The sequence below is a fragment of the Branchiostoma belcheri genome, unplaced genomic scaffold (assembly GCF_001625305.1).
Source record: "Branchiostoma belcheri isolate BF01 breed outbred unplaced genomic scaffold, Haploidv18h27 scaffold72, whole genome shotgun sequence".
Lineage (NCBI taxonomy): Eukaryota > Metazoa > Chordata > Leptocardii > Amphioxiformes > Branchiostomatidae > Branchiostoma > Branchiostoma belcheri.
Window position 1 is genome coordinate 812319 of NW_017804376.1, and position 17186 is coordinate 829504.

General features: G+C 39.4%; 2 protein-coding genes across 2 annotated transcripts in view; both read right to left on the reverse strand.

Annotated features, from left to right (window-relative positions):
* Window positions 1–11738, reverse strand: part of LOC109485044 (filamin-A-like) — a 23938-nt gene extending 12200 nt beyond the window's left edge. The window contains exons 1-13 of the mRNA XM_019788439.1: window positions 11634–11738; window positions 11146–11283; window positions 10468–10641; window positions 9812–9985; window positions 6867–6950; window positions 6264–6401; window positions 5638–5808; window positions 5028–5174; window positions 4398–4619; window positions 3779–3958; window positions 3020–3166; window positions 1563–1646; window positions 899–1036 (exon numbers count right to left, since the gene is read on the reverse strand). Coding sequence (XP_019643998.1) covers window positions 899–1036; window positions 1563–1646; window positions 3020–3166; window positions 3779–3958; window positions 4398–4619; window positions 5028–5174; window positions 5638–5808; window positions 6264–6401; window positions 6867–6950; window positions 9812–9985; window positions 10468–10641; window positions 11146–11283; window positions 11634–11688 — 1852 coding nt within the window. The 5' untranslated portion in view covers window positions 11689–11738. The remainder of the gene's footprint in view (window positions 1–898; window positions 1037–1562; window positions 1647–3019; window positions 3167–3778; window positions 3959–4397; window positions 4620–5027; window positions 5175–5637; window positions 5809–6263; window positions 6402–6866; window positions 6951–9811; window positions 9986–10467; window positions 10642–11145; window positions 11284–11633) is intronic.
* Window positions 11739–13122: 1384 nt separating this feature from the next.
* Window positions 13123–17186, reverse strand: part of LOC109484983 (filamin-B-like) — a 68904-nt gene continuing 64840 nt past the window's right edge. Inside the window, exons 55-61 of the mRNA XM_019788356.1 lie at window positions 16940–17116; window positions 16207–16353; window positions 14953–15036; window positions 14499–14642; window positions 13866–14039; window positions 13242–13382; window positions 13123–13175 (exon numbers count right to left, since the gene is read on the reverse strand). Of these exons, the coding sequence (XP_019643915.1) occupies window positions 13123–13175; window positions 13242–13382; window positions 13866–14039; window positions 14499–14642; window positions 14953–15036; window positions 16207–16353; window positions 16940–17116 (920 nt within the window). The remainder of the gene's footprint in view (window positions 13176–13241; window positions 13383–13865; window positions 14040–14498; window positions 14643–14952; window positions 15037–16206; window positions 16354–16939; window positions 17117–17186) is intronic.

Sequence of the window (17186 nt, forward strand, 5' to 3'; positions counted from 1 at the left end):
ATGCTTGAAGAGTTCTACGGAGAGCAAATTCCACTGATGCGTGGTAATTGCGAGAACTACGAGACGATTTTGTAAAGTACACTTTCGACTTTTGCCAAACATAGACATCCGTATGACGGATTACACTTTACAGTCGAGGTAAGACAAAGAGTTTGAAATTGCTCCGGAGTTGTGATGACCCCAGGCAGTCCCTGCAAATGTCAATGACAGTAGAGGTCCGCACATGATGTACAACCACTCCATTATGTGCGTCTGCCAAGTGATCCACTACAACTATTCGTCTTCTACCACTTATTTCCCTGGAGTTTCCCACGATCTCATCTTGGCATCGGGAGGGTTTCTCCCTTTTTTTTAATAGAAATGCTGGTTCGATACATCACATGCTGGACTGGCGACTCTGATTTACTTCTATTCGTGAAATGCAACCGAATATCTTAGAATTACAGACACCAATGGGGTTCTCTGCGGGTTGAACAAATCAAAGTTTCTATATTGGCAGAGCCTCCAATCTAGACCTCTGCCGGCAGATCGCCGACTCTCCCAGGTCAGAGTCCCTTGAGTGTGCCCTCACCACGTCTTAAGCTTGTGATTACATGTTTGGAACATTAAAAAAACAGTTAAGTTGTTCTTACGTCTCGTGGCATTGTCTAAACCAAATTTCACAACCCAAAAAGCCAAACAAAAATGTATGTAGGAACGATGCGAGACAACCAGTTTGGTTGTTGGCTTCTTTTGTAAGACCCTTTCCCATGGGAGACACATAGCTAAATCGACGCAGGATCAAGTGCACTGTGTTGAAAAATGTCTTAAAAAACTATTATCCTCTCCCTATAATTTTATCTTAACGTAACATTTCATAATCAAAAGAGATTTCCATGCACTAACACCAGGCCCTTACTGTTGAAGCCGATCTTCTGTCCGACGCGTCCGTCGGGAATTTCCGACACCCTGACGGCGGTGGCGTCGTACGCGACCGGCTGGAACGGGCTGCCGTTGATGGGATAGCCGGCGTAGAACACGTCAGCCTGGTGGGGACCTGCGGGAGATAACGTGCATTTAACACTGTATCAAAGACTTGTGCTAGCCCTTGTTTCAGTAATTAGGATGTTAAGTTGCTATCTGTATTTCTTACCCGTACTATGTTCAATTACCAACGGTATGTACAATTGTTGTCCAATTCTTCTTTTATATATCAACAACATGACATTTCTATTGCAACAAAGACATTGCCGAAAGACACTATTAAACGAAGCAAGTGGTTACTTTAATTGCCTTTGCTAGATCATGGACTTTTTAGATGGTTATTTTTCTTTCAATAGAAGAAAAATTCTACACTTTCTCTTTATAGTGTGACTTTAATGAGATGCTAACCTTCGACCACGTTACCCATACGAGACTATTATCAATATTGTCAATGAAATATTATTCAGTAATTCAGCCATTATAAAACATTCCGCCATTATCAAGACATAAAGTTCGTCTTACTGTTCGTCTTACTGTTCTACCAGTTCAGTTCATCATATACGAGTATTCAGATCTGTTATAATATTTTGTCCCCTTACCGACTTCGTATGGAGTGTACTCGACTTTGTGAGTTCCGTCACGGCCTGGGGTCACCCTACAGGGCACCATGTTACCGCTGGGAGCTGCGGAAACCATTACAAGTCACAGGAACACAAAATTAGACACCAGGCTTTGCAAAACAAATATCAGTGACCATTTGTCACAAATGGTCAAAACACTCTTGGGCTGTGCATGTAGTAAAAATATGTCCGATTTTACCATTATGTAAACAAAAGAATTAAAACATGTAAAACTGAAAAATGACAGTAATACCAACTGAAAAGTAAATCATGTAATGTGCACTATGATCCGTAGGTGCAAAATGTAAAACCATTCACATGTTAATGTGTAAGTTAAGGGTCACTTTGTAAGTTATGAAGTAATACTGTAACTGTAATATTTGAAAATGCTATCAACAAAAAGAGTGGCTGCAGTGTAAAATTATACTAGCAAAACATGGAAACATGCTCTGATTGGGTGACAAAACAACTGAAAGCAAATCATAAAAGCATCTAAAGAGTTGTAGAACTACTATGGCTATGTAGTACAAAAGAAAAAGGTGATGCCATTACTTTCATAAGAAATGATTTCTATAACAGCTAAATATCAAGGTACTAATAATAAGTAACTAACAATGATCAATGATATCTTTAATTATCTAGCAACTATTACCTATATTGTCATCACACAACATACTTTTCATGTAAATCGGTCTTTCACCATCAGATACAAAACTCCATTGGTAATGTCAATGTATGTAAGTTATGTTATTGTGGTGTTGTGTGCTGCTGTGTTGATGTTAATGAAAACCACCACCAAGACCAAGGGTTAGAAAGAGGCTGTTTAATTGCGGAGTAAACACTCATGCATTTGTGTGTTTGTTATCTTTCTCACATTGTCTCATTCATACATCAAGACACCCAAAGTGTTTGTGAAACTGCTTTTACTTCAATCTGTACTAGCGGGCGCCCTGGGGTAAAAAGGTAAATGGTTTGAACTGTAAAAATTGTTAGAACTGTAACAACAAATTGTTAATCCATTACAAGACATTAGTAGTTAATATTTCTAACATTCCATGCAAATAAAATGGATATTTCAGAAATCTATTTATTGATAAATTTAAGGACTTTCAATGGAAATATTTACAAAAGGAGGTTATACATGCATTACGTTTTGCATCACAATAGTTAGTCATGGATTGAATCCAAAATGTACTGAACCTGAAAGAACAAAATTTGACTTGACTTTAAGCAATATGCTTAAAGCCCCAACAGCTGATTTTACAGAACAGAAGCTAAATCCAAATCACATTTTGTATGCTTATGGTATTAGAAACCATGCATTATAAATAGAAAATACTGTACTTTTGTGTTTTAAAATCAATCTTTATGTGTTTGTCATCACATGCAAAACAATAAAACTGAAGAGCTGCATGTTCTCAGCCATTTTTCCCAACCTGATATGTTGGCAGAAATGTCAGCCTTGCCGGCTGAACGTGGGTCCACGATGAAGTAAGTGGACTTCTTCACGGGAATGGTTCCCAGACCCTCCCCGTACGCTGCCGCATTGCGAGGGTCAAACACTTCCTCTCTGAAGGGAGAGCCTGGAAAAGAAGATATTGTGTTTCCATTGAGTATGTTGAATTTCATAAACCTTAAATGAGTGTTTCTGTCAACGTAAGAATGTTCTTAGAGTCTGGGTCCCCCCAATTCATTGAGACAAAGAGTACTAACTGTAACAGTTACTGTACAGCTGTACTGTAGTAGTACACCATAAGGTCATTCAGCAATAAGAATTCAGCACCAAGGACAAACACAGAGAAGGCCATTCAATACAAAGGACAGGTACAGAAAAGACCATTCAGCACCAAGGACGGGTAAAGAGAAGACCATTCAGCACTAAGAATTCAGCACCAAGGACAGATACAGAGAAGGCCATTAAAGGCCTCCTCATTCAGCACTAAGGACAGGTAGCAAGAAAGTTATAATACACTAAAACACACTTCAAATCTGTCCTTAAAACAGAGAGCATGATGTTCTTTTACATAGAAAATCTGGATGTTTATCTAGTTGTGTCATGTCTATGATGCATTTTTGAATAAATGCCTTTCTCAATTGGTGGGGCTATGAAAAAAAACAAAAAGTTGAAACTTAACATTTGTCATTGAAATACATGTAGATCTTGAGAGAATATGTCGTTTGTATCATGACCCCACCTTGCACAGACTGTCCGTTGAAGCGCACCCTGATCTCATGAGTCTTGGCTGCGTCTGGAGTATACATCAGACTGTAGCGACCACTGCTGGGCGGGTCCTCCCGAAGGTAGTGGTTAACAGGTCGGCCACCCTGCTGGACCTCAGCAGTGATGGTGCCTGGACCTGCTTGGCTGGTGTCGACTGTAACAGGGATAGTAAGATTCGTGATCAGTCTTGGTAGCCTCAGCAGAATGGACTGCCTGGAAATACACTGTAAACTATGCTGACTGCTGTCCATCCATGTGTCAGGTACTGCAGTAGTATAATCAAATACTGGTTACTGCTACTGCTTCTACAAAGTGTTACTCAAGCAACTGGATAGATTTTGAAGTTGATTGATTTAAACACTTTTCTTGTGCATCTAATTACCTGGATATCTAACCTTCAATGACGTACTACTACTTCAATCTACTACTACCGGTACTACTATTAGAATTTTTAATAAAAGTGCTTCAAATGTTTGGTTTCAAAAGAAAGCAACCAACCATACAACTTATAGAAAGTAGTTACAAAAAGTTCAATCATTATTGATATATATCATATTTTGTTCAACACCATCTGAATAAGAATAACGGCTTACTTTTGCATCCAAGCTCTTGGCCCACAAATCCGTCCCGGATGTCTGAAATGCGTACTTTGTTGGCGTCGTACGCGATGCACTCAAACGGGCTGCCCGGCACGAGCAGGCCTGCGTAGTGCACGTCGATGGGATGGGCGCCGACTGACTTGGGCGTGTACTCCACCAGGTGGGTGCCGTCGTACTGGTGTGTTACACGGTTGGGCAGGGGGCGACCGTTCGGCTCTGATTGAAGAAAGGAAATTGTTTTAAACATTTTATGGGTAATACCAGGTATATTTCAATAGGACTGGGTAATTGATTACTGGTTTATTGGATTGTAAAAAAATGTATACCACTTGAACTGTGGTAGTGCATGATGTTGTTCATCCGTCAGTATGACGAGGACTGTGTCGTGGTATATGATACATGTTCATCAGATATCAATTAATGATGATCCATCTTCAACAATAACACATACAAAAATATTGTATAGAAATTTGAAGCCATCTACACGGGAAGAATAAAGAACTGAAACCACCTTTAGTAGTAACAAAAAGCTTGGACATGAGTGAAGAAGTTTAATGCTACATTTGTCAATTAAAAAGATCAAAAGAGAGACAACAATATCTTCAAAATCTGCAGATCACGCACCGTTGATGTTGACCCTGACTTCAGAAGGAGGGCCTCCATGAGGGTCCACGATGAACTGGGCAGGTTGGTTGACTGGGATCAGGTCCAGTCCACTGCCAGAAACTGTCACATTGCCGGCATCCACTACATCACAGTGGAACACATTTCCTGGGAAAAAACAAGAGAAAAACAGATTAAGTTAGCAATTTCATGGCAAATGCCTGAAGCATTTGAAATAACCCAAGAAACAAGATATGTGAGGCATCTCTTTATTTTTTAGCCACCACCCATAAATAAGCTAAGCCAGTCTACTAGTCAAAACCAGCAACCATTTTCAGTCAGTGACATCGCATTTTTGCCTCACAGACATCATAATAATGCTACGGAATAGTGTTGATTCAACGTACTACATTAAAAGAATGACCTGAAAATTGACTTTGAAAATCCAATTTTGCCATTGTAAAATTGCATTGGATGCCTTTAACATAGAAACAACACACGCTGACAAAGTGAACAGCTTTTATTGTTTAATTATTATGTGTACTTTAATTATTATGTGTACTTTAATTATTATGTGTAAACTATGTGCAAATAAACAAAAATAAAAATTAAGAAAAGAACAAGTACTTACCTGGCACCAGTTCCCCATTGAACTTGACAGTGATGTCGTGTCGGTTGGTGTTGGTCGGGGTGAAGTCGCACTTGTAGCGGCCGCCGCCCAGGTTCTGCAGCTGCTCAGGCACGTGCATGGGGTTTCCCACGTCAACTGTCACCTCACCGGGACCGGCCTGGGTAGCATCAACTATGGAAACATAAAATTAGTATCAATTCATGCATGTCACAATCTTCATGATACATATATACCGGCCTGGGTCGCATCAACTATGGGGAAAGAAACAAGCTTTAACTTAAGTAAAATGAGTACATCTTCATGATTCACTTGAATGCTGACAACATACCCTTTCACAAGATTCCAACTTGCAACTTATTCAGATGGCAGAATTCTCTTAATTTATTAATTATCTTAATTTAAAAATTTAATCAATTTTGCCCCAAAATTTATCATTGAATGAGGCATAGTCATTGCCATGCATTATTATCATTATCATGATGGTATTGTTGACTTTGCAGTTGATAATATACTGTAAAACAGTAATAGTGAGTGGAAGACAGGAGGACACCGCAAAAACAATGAACAAACATAAAAGCACTTAAGGAATATAAGAAGATTCACAGTATCTAGAATGCGGTACTTACTAGTGAATGAGTTGGGTTTGCCGATGAACCCGTTGGGGATGTCTCCCACACGAACCTTACTGCTGTCATACACCTGGGATGTGAAGGGACTGCCGTTGATGGGCATGCTGGCGTACATAACTTCGATACGGTGGGGACCTGGGGAAGTACATAGTACACGTATCATACAAATGGTCAGAAACACAAGGAAAACCAAAAGAACAGTTTTAGGGCACTGAAACGCTATTTTCTACTGTCAAGAAAGACAGGTCCTAACTGCAAACGCCATATGAAAATTTCCCCAGCTCAGAATAAAAATTATTTTGTGAGTGTTGCAATCCTTTGAATTCACGTTACAGAAGTGCATAGCTTGGGCAGGCGACCACTTCCTTCAGGTCCAAAGGCTGGACTTCTAAACACTGGATCATCCACAATGCTTAAGGTCCATAACATTTAATGTATCATTCTACATTTCAAAACCAACTGTTGAACATCTCAACTTCTCAAGGCCAATATTACAAAATATATGTCAGTTCAAGAGCCAAACAAATTGGTTGATGTGCACAGTGTAACAACTTACTTCTAATGGTAGATTTTGTGTGACACATAAACTTAAAGTCGTACCTGTTTCATTAGGTGTGTACTCCACAGTGTACTCTCCACCTCTCCCAGGCTGCACATTGCAGGGTACCTGTCTCCTGTTGGGGGCTGTACAGGGAACAAACACATGCAGGCAAATCTTCTGTTAAAGGTAGAAGGTCTTGGACATGATAAAGCTACTGTACAACAATTCAAATGGGCACATTAAAACACACATAGCATTTATGGCACTAAAAACCTTAGAAATTAGAAGTAGAACTAGTCTCAACTCTATACACATAACACATTAGAATGCAAAGATACCAAAAGCTATACACTTTACATTTATATATATTGGATTCATTTTGATAAACAACATGCAACAACACCAACACAATTGTCCCAAACAGTTTTAATTACTAGGCAAAATGTTAAAATGAAAATAAGTGCAAACATGGAAATTGCCAGCTGTATCAAGCAATGAAAAAAATTCTATTGAAGTCTTGAAGGAAAACATCAAATTATGAAATATGATGAAACTTTAACCAAAGATTCTGTAAAGCTGAGTCCTTATTATACATGTACTGGACTTACAGTGGGCCCAAAGCGCTGATCATAACATGCAGCATGAAGAGGAACAAAAACAGCTAATTGTTAATTCTAGGTTTCTTAAACATTCAAGAGTAGTTTTAAGTCCTTACAGTCTGAACAAACTTGATAAAAGCACATTTTTATTGCACAAAACTTTAGACATTTAATGCATAAACAGCATGATAATAATCAATATTTCTTTCATTCATATCATCATGATGGAACAAGTTTTATTGAAGTATTGAAAAAAATGTTAATGTCATACAATCATAGTGTGTAATATGTAAAATATACATTCAAGCAACTGTGAGCTTTATTACCAATCATGCATACTGTAGTCACGTTCATCAGACTACAACACATGATAATCTGAATCCTTATTTCAAGATAGGGTTGGTGCATTATTGAAATTCCAAGGCCAAGTTGCTTTGGTACATTTAGTTACACTCGGCTGCATGCATGTTTACAATTCCCTAGAATTATCCACAAAGATTAATGAAGTAATTTTTGATTGAAACATTGGTTGCAAACCTTTGGGAGTGGAATATTGTGGTCAAAATGTCCCTGATTGTCTCAGGTATTTGCTTTTTATTTCGGTGAAATTGTGAAACATGCATGGAAGCCGAAACACTCGAAAAAGTGCCTGGCCCTGAGGGTTGAAATATCAAAGAGGACAGAGACAGGGTGCATCACAACCACACAGTTTTATTCACGACACGATGTACAAAATGAAATGACGTGGCGTCATGTGGGGGAGGGTATGGATGGAGGTGACGGGGCTCGTCAAATTCGTGGCTGCATGTGAACAAAGAAAATAAAAACGTGTTAAAAGCCGGCAGCAGAAGCAAAACAACAGTGACAGTACTGCAAACATAACTTTTTTCTTTCTAGAATTCAAATTTCGTCTTTTAACACTTGGTGACACATTACTTTCAATTCAAGTTTAGCAGACTTTTGCATTTGATTTTTCATAGATAATTTTCCAATTTAAAAAAAATATGTTTATACAGCAATTCTTGTTCATACATTTGATGAAAAGGGAAACTTTGGACATGCAACCACAGTTCATACCACCTAAGCCTTCGTGATATTTCATTATTCTGCTTACTAATCTTTATCATTGAAGAATGAAATATCAAAATCAATATAACTGAGGGAGACATTTTGGACTTCATACTTCATACTTCTATTCATCTCAAACACAGACTTCATAAATACAGATGTGAAATTAGTACATGTACTAGACATCTTTCAAATGAACATTTGGATACACCACTGGCCCGTGATGATACTGTGTAAATCTTCTTTTAGTGTTTCACTAATATAGATGTTCTGTGGTCGTGTACATTCCAGTATGCTTTTAAGTGTCTTCAAAGCCATAAAAGTTTTGTAAGCTGACTAAATGCTCTGTGACTGTTACTAAAATATCATAGATTGCAGTTTTCTTGTAACTAAATGTGGTCAAACCAAATCTTGGAAAACAACTGTGCAAAATCTGGCAAAATGCCAATGCAATGAAAGGATAGCAACTGTTACTTTAACAACCAAAATTTAATTCAATTTGCCTGGGTATATGTGGAAATAAACCATTTGCTCTATATTTTCCATATTGAGTCAAATTTTGTGTTCACCAAAACCTTGATCCTCCCTTTTTCATTTCTTATTTCCCTCTAAAACCGTTAAACATTATCTAATCTTGTAGCAAAACATTACTCAAATGCAGTGCAGAAATGAAATGAAAAGAAAAGAAAAGAAGAAAGTTCACACCAACACCTGTGTTAAGGCTTAAATGTAGATTAGTGCCAGCCACACCATGAAGGGATTATAGGTCAAAAACTCAATAGTTTGATCAGCTATGAGACAGAAAAGGCAAGTTTCACCCACCAAAGTTCTGCAAAGATCAAGCCTGTTACAATGTACCTGAGTAACCTCCTGGTTAGCTTATGTCTGCTCTGATAGTTACTGGTTGTTTCTGGTCCAGACTAGATATTGGGCCATCAGCCAGTTCCTTGGGTGGGCCAAGGCAGTAGTCTAAATTAGCACTACAGGGGAGCTGTAACCCGAGAGAGTTGGTGAGTTGGCTGGTCCTCGGGCTACAACTCCCCTGTAGCACTAGTTAAGATCGGCAGACTTATTGATGCCTTCGTACACTGAAGGAAGAATTTTTATGGCTCTTGGTGGCAAATATGGCACACCAGATCCGTGGTGTGTTTTTGGCACACATTTAGACAGATGGCCAAAGGGTATCAGTCCACCACCAGGGAAAGGAAGGCAGTGTTGGCTGAAGTGAAGGAACAGGCACGATATCCAGTCTACAATGTAGCTCCCAGGGTAATACTTCAAGTCAGAGCAGATGTAAACTAACCAGGGCAGTTGACACAGGCTAGTGAAACCCTTACCTGTGATGATGATGCTGGGCTCTCCTCCTGTCTGTCCGTGTGTGAGAACGCGGAACTGCGCCAGGCTGTTGACGGGGATGGAGCCAATCAGCCCGACCCCTGATGCCTGGATCAGACCCACGTCTGCCACCGGGACAACAAACTGGTCACCGCGGGACTCCACACCAGAGGGGGCTGGAGAAAAAGGGACAAACTTCAGGTGAAATCAGACAATGGACAAGTTCTCATTTTTCTCAATGTTCAAGTGAGTAAGAATCAGCTGGAAGCTACTTGACATTTACCTTCAGCACTAAGTTTACTAAACACTAGTAGTGGTATCTCTGTGTCTCGTAAGAAACAAAGAGTCTGCACAGGACACTAAAACTTCAGAGAACCAATAAAATAATCCACTGGTAGCGCTAATATCCAAGCAGATTCTGTGGGGTAAGTAGAATCTACTAGTATATGGGCCACCTGTAACCATAACAGGAAGCCAATGGTTAGAGTTGCCCCACAGAATCTGCTTGGAGATTAATCTATTGTGGGCCAGGCTAAGAAGACCTGGATTGTACCTGGAATGAAAACCCCCATAAAACAAAAAGTCTACACAGGAGGCTAAAACTTTAGAGTAAGAGAAAAAGAGTAAAAGTAATCTGGGATGACCTAGTATATTGTACCTGGAATGGCGACTTGGTTCCACTCCACCATGATCATGTGATCCACGTTCTCCTGGGGCGTGTAGGTGACCTTGTACCGCCCTCCCCCCAGCTCCTGGATCTGGTGCGGCACCTCCGTCCGACCTGCGTGGATCACCACACGGATGTGTCCCGGGCCCGCTTCTGACGTGTCAACTGGGGAATAAAACGGTAGGAAAATAGCATATTCATTCATTCATTCATTATTTCAGGTATAAGAACCCATAAAAACAATACACACTAACATAAAACAGGCTTAAATATATACACAAAAAGGACATACAAATAACCATAGAGATAAACTAGCTGCACAGTAAATTGTAAGTGTTGTGGAAGAAGGGGTTTCTGTAAAAGGCGTCTGATTGCAATAATCTTTCATTACTTCATAAAAATGTTGTCAGGTGACGTAGATATTGTACTCTGGGCAGTATTCAAGGGTGTTTAAGATGTTGTGGATATTCAGTAGCGGCATTGGTAACAGGGTTCAAAGATGGGCTTTGTGCTAGAAAGGATATAAATTTTTCATGTTAAACCTTGCGGAATCTGTCCTTGGTACTGAAAACGTAGTCATCCAGTTATGCTGCATTCTGTCAAGTGTCCTAGGTACATTTATTCACCACACAGTCCAACAACCAGAGCACTGACAAAAATCAGACTTACCTATGAATGAATGAGGCTGTCCCACAAGTCCACCCTCCAAGCTGTGAACTTTGACCTTCTGTGCATCGAAGACCCTGACAGTAAAAGGGCTGCCCTGGATGTGGTCCTCGCCCAAACGCACCTCGACTGTGTGGAAACCTGATTGGACAGATAGTAATCAAATCAACAAATATGTAATGAGTCCTTGTTTGTGATTGATTAATGGTATCTTAACCTTAATACCTTTCTTGATATCATGTTACATTTAATCAATTGTAAAACACAAACTTTGGCACGAATTTTAGGGTATTCATGCAGAGTCTGATCAGGAAATCTTGCATGATTTTGGGAGCAAATACTGTCTTGTTTTTTGATTCAGCAGAAAGTTTTTTCTAGAGCCTGAGCTAACATTTATACAGTACCATAATATAAAAGGCTATGCCTTTGTAATAATATAGTTGCAAAGGCAAAAGTTGTCTCACAAAGCATCATAATAAAAAAAGTCTCACCACTCTCTGTAGGTTTCCATGTGACGTACAGGTGACCATGGCTGTCTGGGCCCATCACCTCAACTGGAACCTGTCTACCACTGGGAGCTTAGGAAAACACACAAGTATCAAAGTAAGAAAAGATCCTCAAATAAAATCCTTTTTCAATATGTGCACCTTAGATACCCAAATACAGTTTTATAAATGCACATGCAAAAAGATGTACTAATGTTATAGTTATATGTTCTCATGCAAACTATATGCACTGTTACTAAATCATTCTCGCAGATGAAAGTTACAAGAGTTATTACATTGAAATGTACATGTTACAGGGAAAATTGTTGTTACAGTTATATTGTAAGTACACCATTTCTAAGGTTAAGTTATTAGGAAGTTCTTTGGTGTAAATTAGCTGTTTGTAAGCAGTGCAAGACAAATTGTGCATTACTTGACATTACTCTTTGAAAACTTACCAGTGCTGGAGACGCGCTGCGAAAAATCATCTGATGATTTGAACTACAAAATCAGCTTCCTGATGGCTGTTTCTTTGTGAGTCGGTTAATACAAATGAAGGCTCAGATGGTCCACTAGTTACAGATTCTATATTGAGTTGCTGGATGAGTTAGTTGTTCCTTCAAAATTGTAGAATCCAAATTGCACGGTGTAAGACACAGTTTCTTGGATGTGTTGCAATCGTAAAAAAACCTCTTTAACACAAGCATTAACTTTGTGTAAGGGTCATGCAAAGAATTGCCACATGACATCAACATTAGTAACAAACTTAAAGCATAAAATCAAAGGGGGCAACTTAAGATCTTGAAAAAAGGTCTTGAAATTCACTATGTTGAAATTAGATAAAGCAAGGGGATGGACACTACAGTAACAAAACATCTACTTAAGAGGAATGCATGTGGAAATGAGGTATCATATTTTCTTAGTAGAACTTTCATTCAGTTTGGAAACACAACGACCCTTTCATACTGTTTCTGACATGCTGCATTGCAGTGGCTGTGTCTGTGTGTGCTGAGCATTCTGTACTCTTGCAGTCATCATGTTATGTTTCAGTTAGTATCAATGATATTGGCTTCCATGCAAAGCAGCTGTTAGCACATGTACTCAAAGCAACACGCAAATATTGAACAATATCCCAGAGCATATGCTTATAGATCAATGCCACAATTCAAGCGAGAATGCAGACGAGTATAACATGACTGTACAACATCTGTAACAAAACAAGTCCCATTTCAGTTGTATGAAAAAACTGTACTGCAACTGGAGGTGAGCCTTCATGGCTTTCTAATTTGGTAGTGGCTATACTTAATTCATTTTTAGAAAAGATAATCACAATTAGTTTACAAAGAATTTTCATATCATGTAACTTGTTGGTGTAACAACTCCTCTTGCCAAAAATTTTGAGTTTTGGCAGTAGGTTCAAATTTTGAAGGTAATGTATAGTCTTTTCTGATATTAAAAAGAAGCCACATTTTGCAATTTTGTTTGAAATTCAACATCAGATAAGGCTATATCTGCAATATCTGATATATTCCCACTCCTTGTAGTAACCTTCAACAGAATAATACAACAAAAATTTCAAATGTTGAGAGTCGCCCATGTGTGTGTGCAACTTACACTGGATGTTAACACTGATGTCCCCCTTGTGTGCATCCCGCACACTGAAGCTGGTCAGGCGGTTAATCGGGATGACTCCCAACCCAGGCCCGCTCCCGGTAACTCGGCCAGCGTCCAGGATCTCACACACCATCGGGCAGTCTATAACAAAAGTAACAAAAGTCATGTAAGTAATGTTACTGTAATACACACCTACACTTAGTCCCATGACCGATGATGGTGAGGGACGTCCAGTTCTTGATGTGATACAGTAATACAGCAACACAGTAAAAAGGTAAAGGTAGTCCCATAGCCTTTTTGAGACTAAAGGACCAATTGTTAATCCACTGTGTCTAGGGCACAGGATTAAAACGCAGGGCACAGGATTAAAACGCAGGGCACAGGATTAAAACGCAGGGCACAGGATTAAAACGCAGAGCCCATCCCTCTCCTTCAACTACCTTTACCTCCCCAATGAAGGTCAGGTACCCACAAGTATCTCAATGGACAATTCACATCATTAGATTACTGGGAAGTACTGTTTTGGCAACAGCTCAACTTTCAGCACCTTGGAGATGTTTTAACAGATGGACTTAATAATAAAAAAATGGAAGATACAGTTTGATGTGAATGAATATTACTTACTGGGAATGATCTGTCCGTTAAACTTGACCACTATGAGGTGGTCAGGCAGGTCTCGTGGTACGAAGGAGCAGTCGAAGATGCCGTGACCCTTCGTCTGGACAGAGATTGGCACGTTCCGGCGCTCACAGGAGACGCTGACATCGATGTGGCCTGTCCCAGCCTGGCTCGCATCAACTATGAACATAACAACATACAGAAATTGTAATTAAGTTACATGTATCTAAGCATAGCTGAATTTTGTAGGTAGAAACAATTAAAATAATTTTGTTTTAAGTTTGTCACATACAATATATCATCTGCCGGTAACAACATTTGTCCAAATGAGAATGTATTATCTAGTATTTCTTATATGCATCTGCATTTTTTTTCAAAACGGTTCAGGTCAAACCTGCCAAAGAAATATATTCTTGTATCTACTGTACAATGTAGCAATATCAAGATATAACCACAAACTGATTTTGATACAGCTCACATGTAATCAATTTGTCACATCATTCTAGATTAGTACAGAATTACATATTGCCATAAAATGCCCATTATTTTATCTACATGGTCTTGAACATTCTCAAACACCTATAGTATCAATCCGAGCTTTCTTCTTAAGACATAGATATTTGAAGAAGTTTTTCTCACCTGTGAAGTTCTCAGTCTTGCCGATCTGACCAGGTCCCACTGGGTCTGGCCTCACACGAACCTTACTGACGTCATAGGCATAGGCCGTGAAGGGGGAGCCATATATGGGCATACCCACAAATGTGATGTCCAGGGTGTGTTCACCTAGGTGGGGATCAAAAATTTTTTATTCAGCAAAACAAGAAAAAACAGAACAATTATGCCACAAGCTTCCTTACCTACAGTAACTACACATGCCAAAAAATCAGAGAGGGGTGGTATATACTTGCTTAAGGAATTTGAAAGGGATGAAAGACAGTTTGAAGGTAACAGTAGGTTAAAACATTTTAGTATGTTATAACAAAGAACAATGGTATTGCATACTGTAGTATTGCCTAGCCTTAATAGAGAGGGGGTGTAACTCCAAACATCTTAAAATCATCTGACATACAGATTGAATATGGATGGCACATACCGACTTCTGTGGGGGTGTACTCTGCCCTCCACATGCCCTGTCCCTCCCTCCTCACAACAACAGGCACAGACAGGCTGCTGGGGGCTGCAACAGGAGAAACACAGCTTGAAATATTTGAAATATAACAATTATGTAATATTGGAGGCAGTACTTTTCCCCTGAGTAATGTAATTCTAATGAACAATCACATTTTGGCAAATTTAACGGACTTGTACTTGACACTTAAGAATTAGAATCACTTCTACTCTCACTAACACCATACAGTGTTAGAAACTATTGGGTTTAACACTAGCTTGTAGAACTAATAAATAATTGTGTTTTGTTCCTACACTACATTGTATCTACTTTCGAGATCTGTCCATTATTTCTTCACCATTCATTCACACATCATTCATTCAGGCATACACTTGTTGGAATTTATGAATTGTCCCACACACAGGAAAGAGGGTCCTACAAACTTGAACAACCTAGTAAGTGGACCAAAATGATAACATCAGAATGACAACTTTGTGTGGCCAAACTAACAGTATTTGTTCATAGAGTGAGTGCAAGATGTGAAGTGTACATGTCCAAAAAAACAGCACCCTACTAAACTCACCTGTGACTTAGGACTTACCTTACTGTGCTTTTCATTGCCATGTTTGCTATTAACCAAGTCTTTATCATTTCAGAAAAAAATGGGTCGAGGGTGCAAAAGTGACAGAGAAAATTGATATACACATTGCAGAAAATTACCCTTAATCTATAACCCTTAGGATATTTGAATGCGTCTTATTGTTGAAGCTGGTTACTCCAAAAAGATATGGAACTTGTTGATACCCACTAGTTGTTGCTGTGTTATTACGACCCACTGTATCAAGTCAAGTCAAGTATATAAGCTAGCAGAAGGAAAAACTGCCCACAGTCTACTCTGATGTCTAAAAATGCAGAAAATTTAAAACTACACTAACCATACCTAAAAGTCAAGAAGCTACATAATTTTGAAATTTAGAGATCTTGGAGTCCCCAGACATGCCAAATTACATGAGAACCATGGAGAAAAAATGTGTCAAAAGCTGTATCCAGTCTTTCATGCATCGTTTCCCACAAACCAGAAAACCCTTTGCGAGGGATGTTATTATAATAGTAAAACATACAGATACCCCTATGGACTGGAGCTATGGGACAGAGTGAATGAGTGACTGAGTTATTGCAATTGTAAAACATTTCTAAAACCGGAAGACCTTTGAAAGGGACGCTATAATAAAAACGTACAGGTAGCGGTGACGTTGACGTCCCCGTCCCCGGCAGCACGGGTGTCGATGTTGACCCAGGTCCGCTGGTTGATGGGAACACGGTCCAGCCCGTCTCCTGATGCCGTCACCTGGGTGGCATCCAGGATGTGGCAGTGGAACGGACTCCCTGGAAAAACAGCAAACAAGGCTCTCATATTAGGCAATTCAAACTCTACTACTGGATAAATTTTGGAGAGGGCTAGACAGAAAGGAAAACCAACATATCGGTTGGATAATGCAAACTGAATTGAATAAGAAAATCAACAACAGGGATGAGCTGGGCTCCCTGGAAAACAGCAGACAACATAGATATACACATAGATATACACATTTGTCAAGGAAATTGTTACCGAAGCAACTGGATAGGTTTTGCAAACAGTGAGATGTTTCAAAAATGTGTGCACTTAAGTAACAATTTAATTGTCCATCTCATTTGCTAGGCTGTGTTTCAATACCGTCTTTGTCCTGACCACTCTCTTACTACCATTGAGGAACCAAAACTGTAAAACTTGCTCATAGCATTCTCTCTACCTTATTGTTCTAGTGTCCTCTACCAAGTAGATTGAAGAATTTATAAGTACTTGCAAACTCATTAAGACCTATGAATGGCCACACTGTTCTCAAAATTGTTGATGTCCCCATAGAAGTTTGGCTAAATAGCTTTCACTGTATTGATTTTTACAGTGTATACTGTGCATTCCATTAGTCCTTACCTGATACAGTGTGCCCACTGAACTTGACATTGATCTCGTGAGTGTTGATGTCGCGTGGTACGAAGGATCCGGTGTAGATGCCGTTGCCGTAACCGGGGCTGATGGTGCTGGGCACGGCACGGCCACCGGAGGTGACCAGGATGGCCAGCTCACCCTCTCCTGCCTGGGTACAGTCAACTGTGGGGAGAACAGGAAACAAAAGTGATTTGTTTGTTTATTTGTTTATTTGAATTTACTACCAGATATA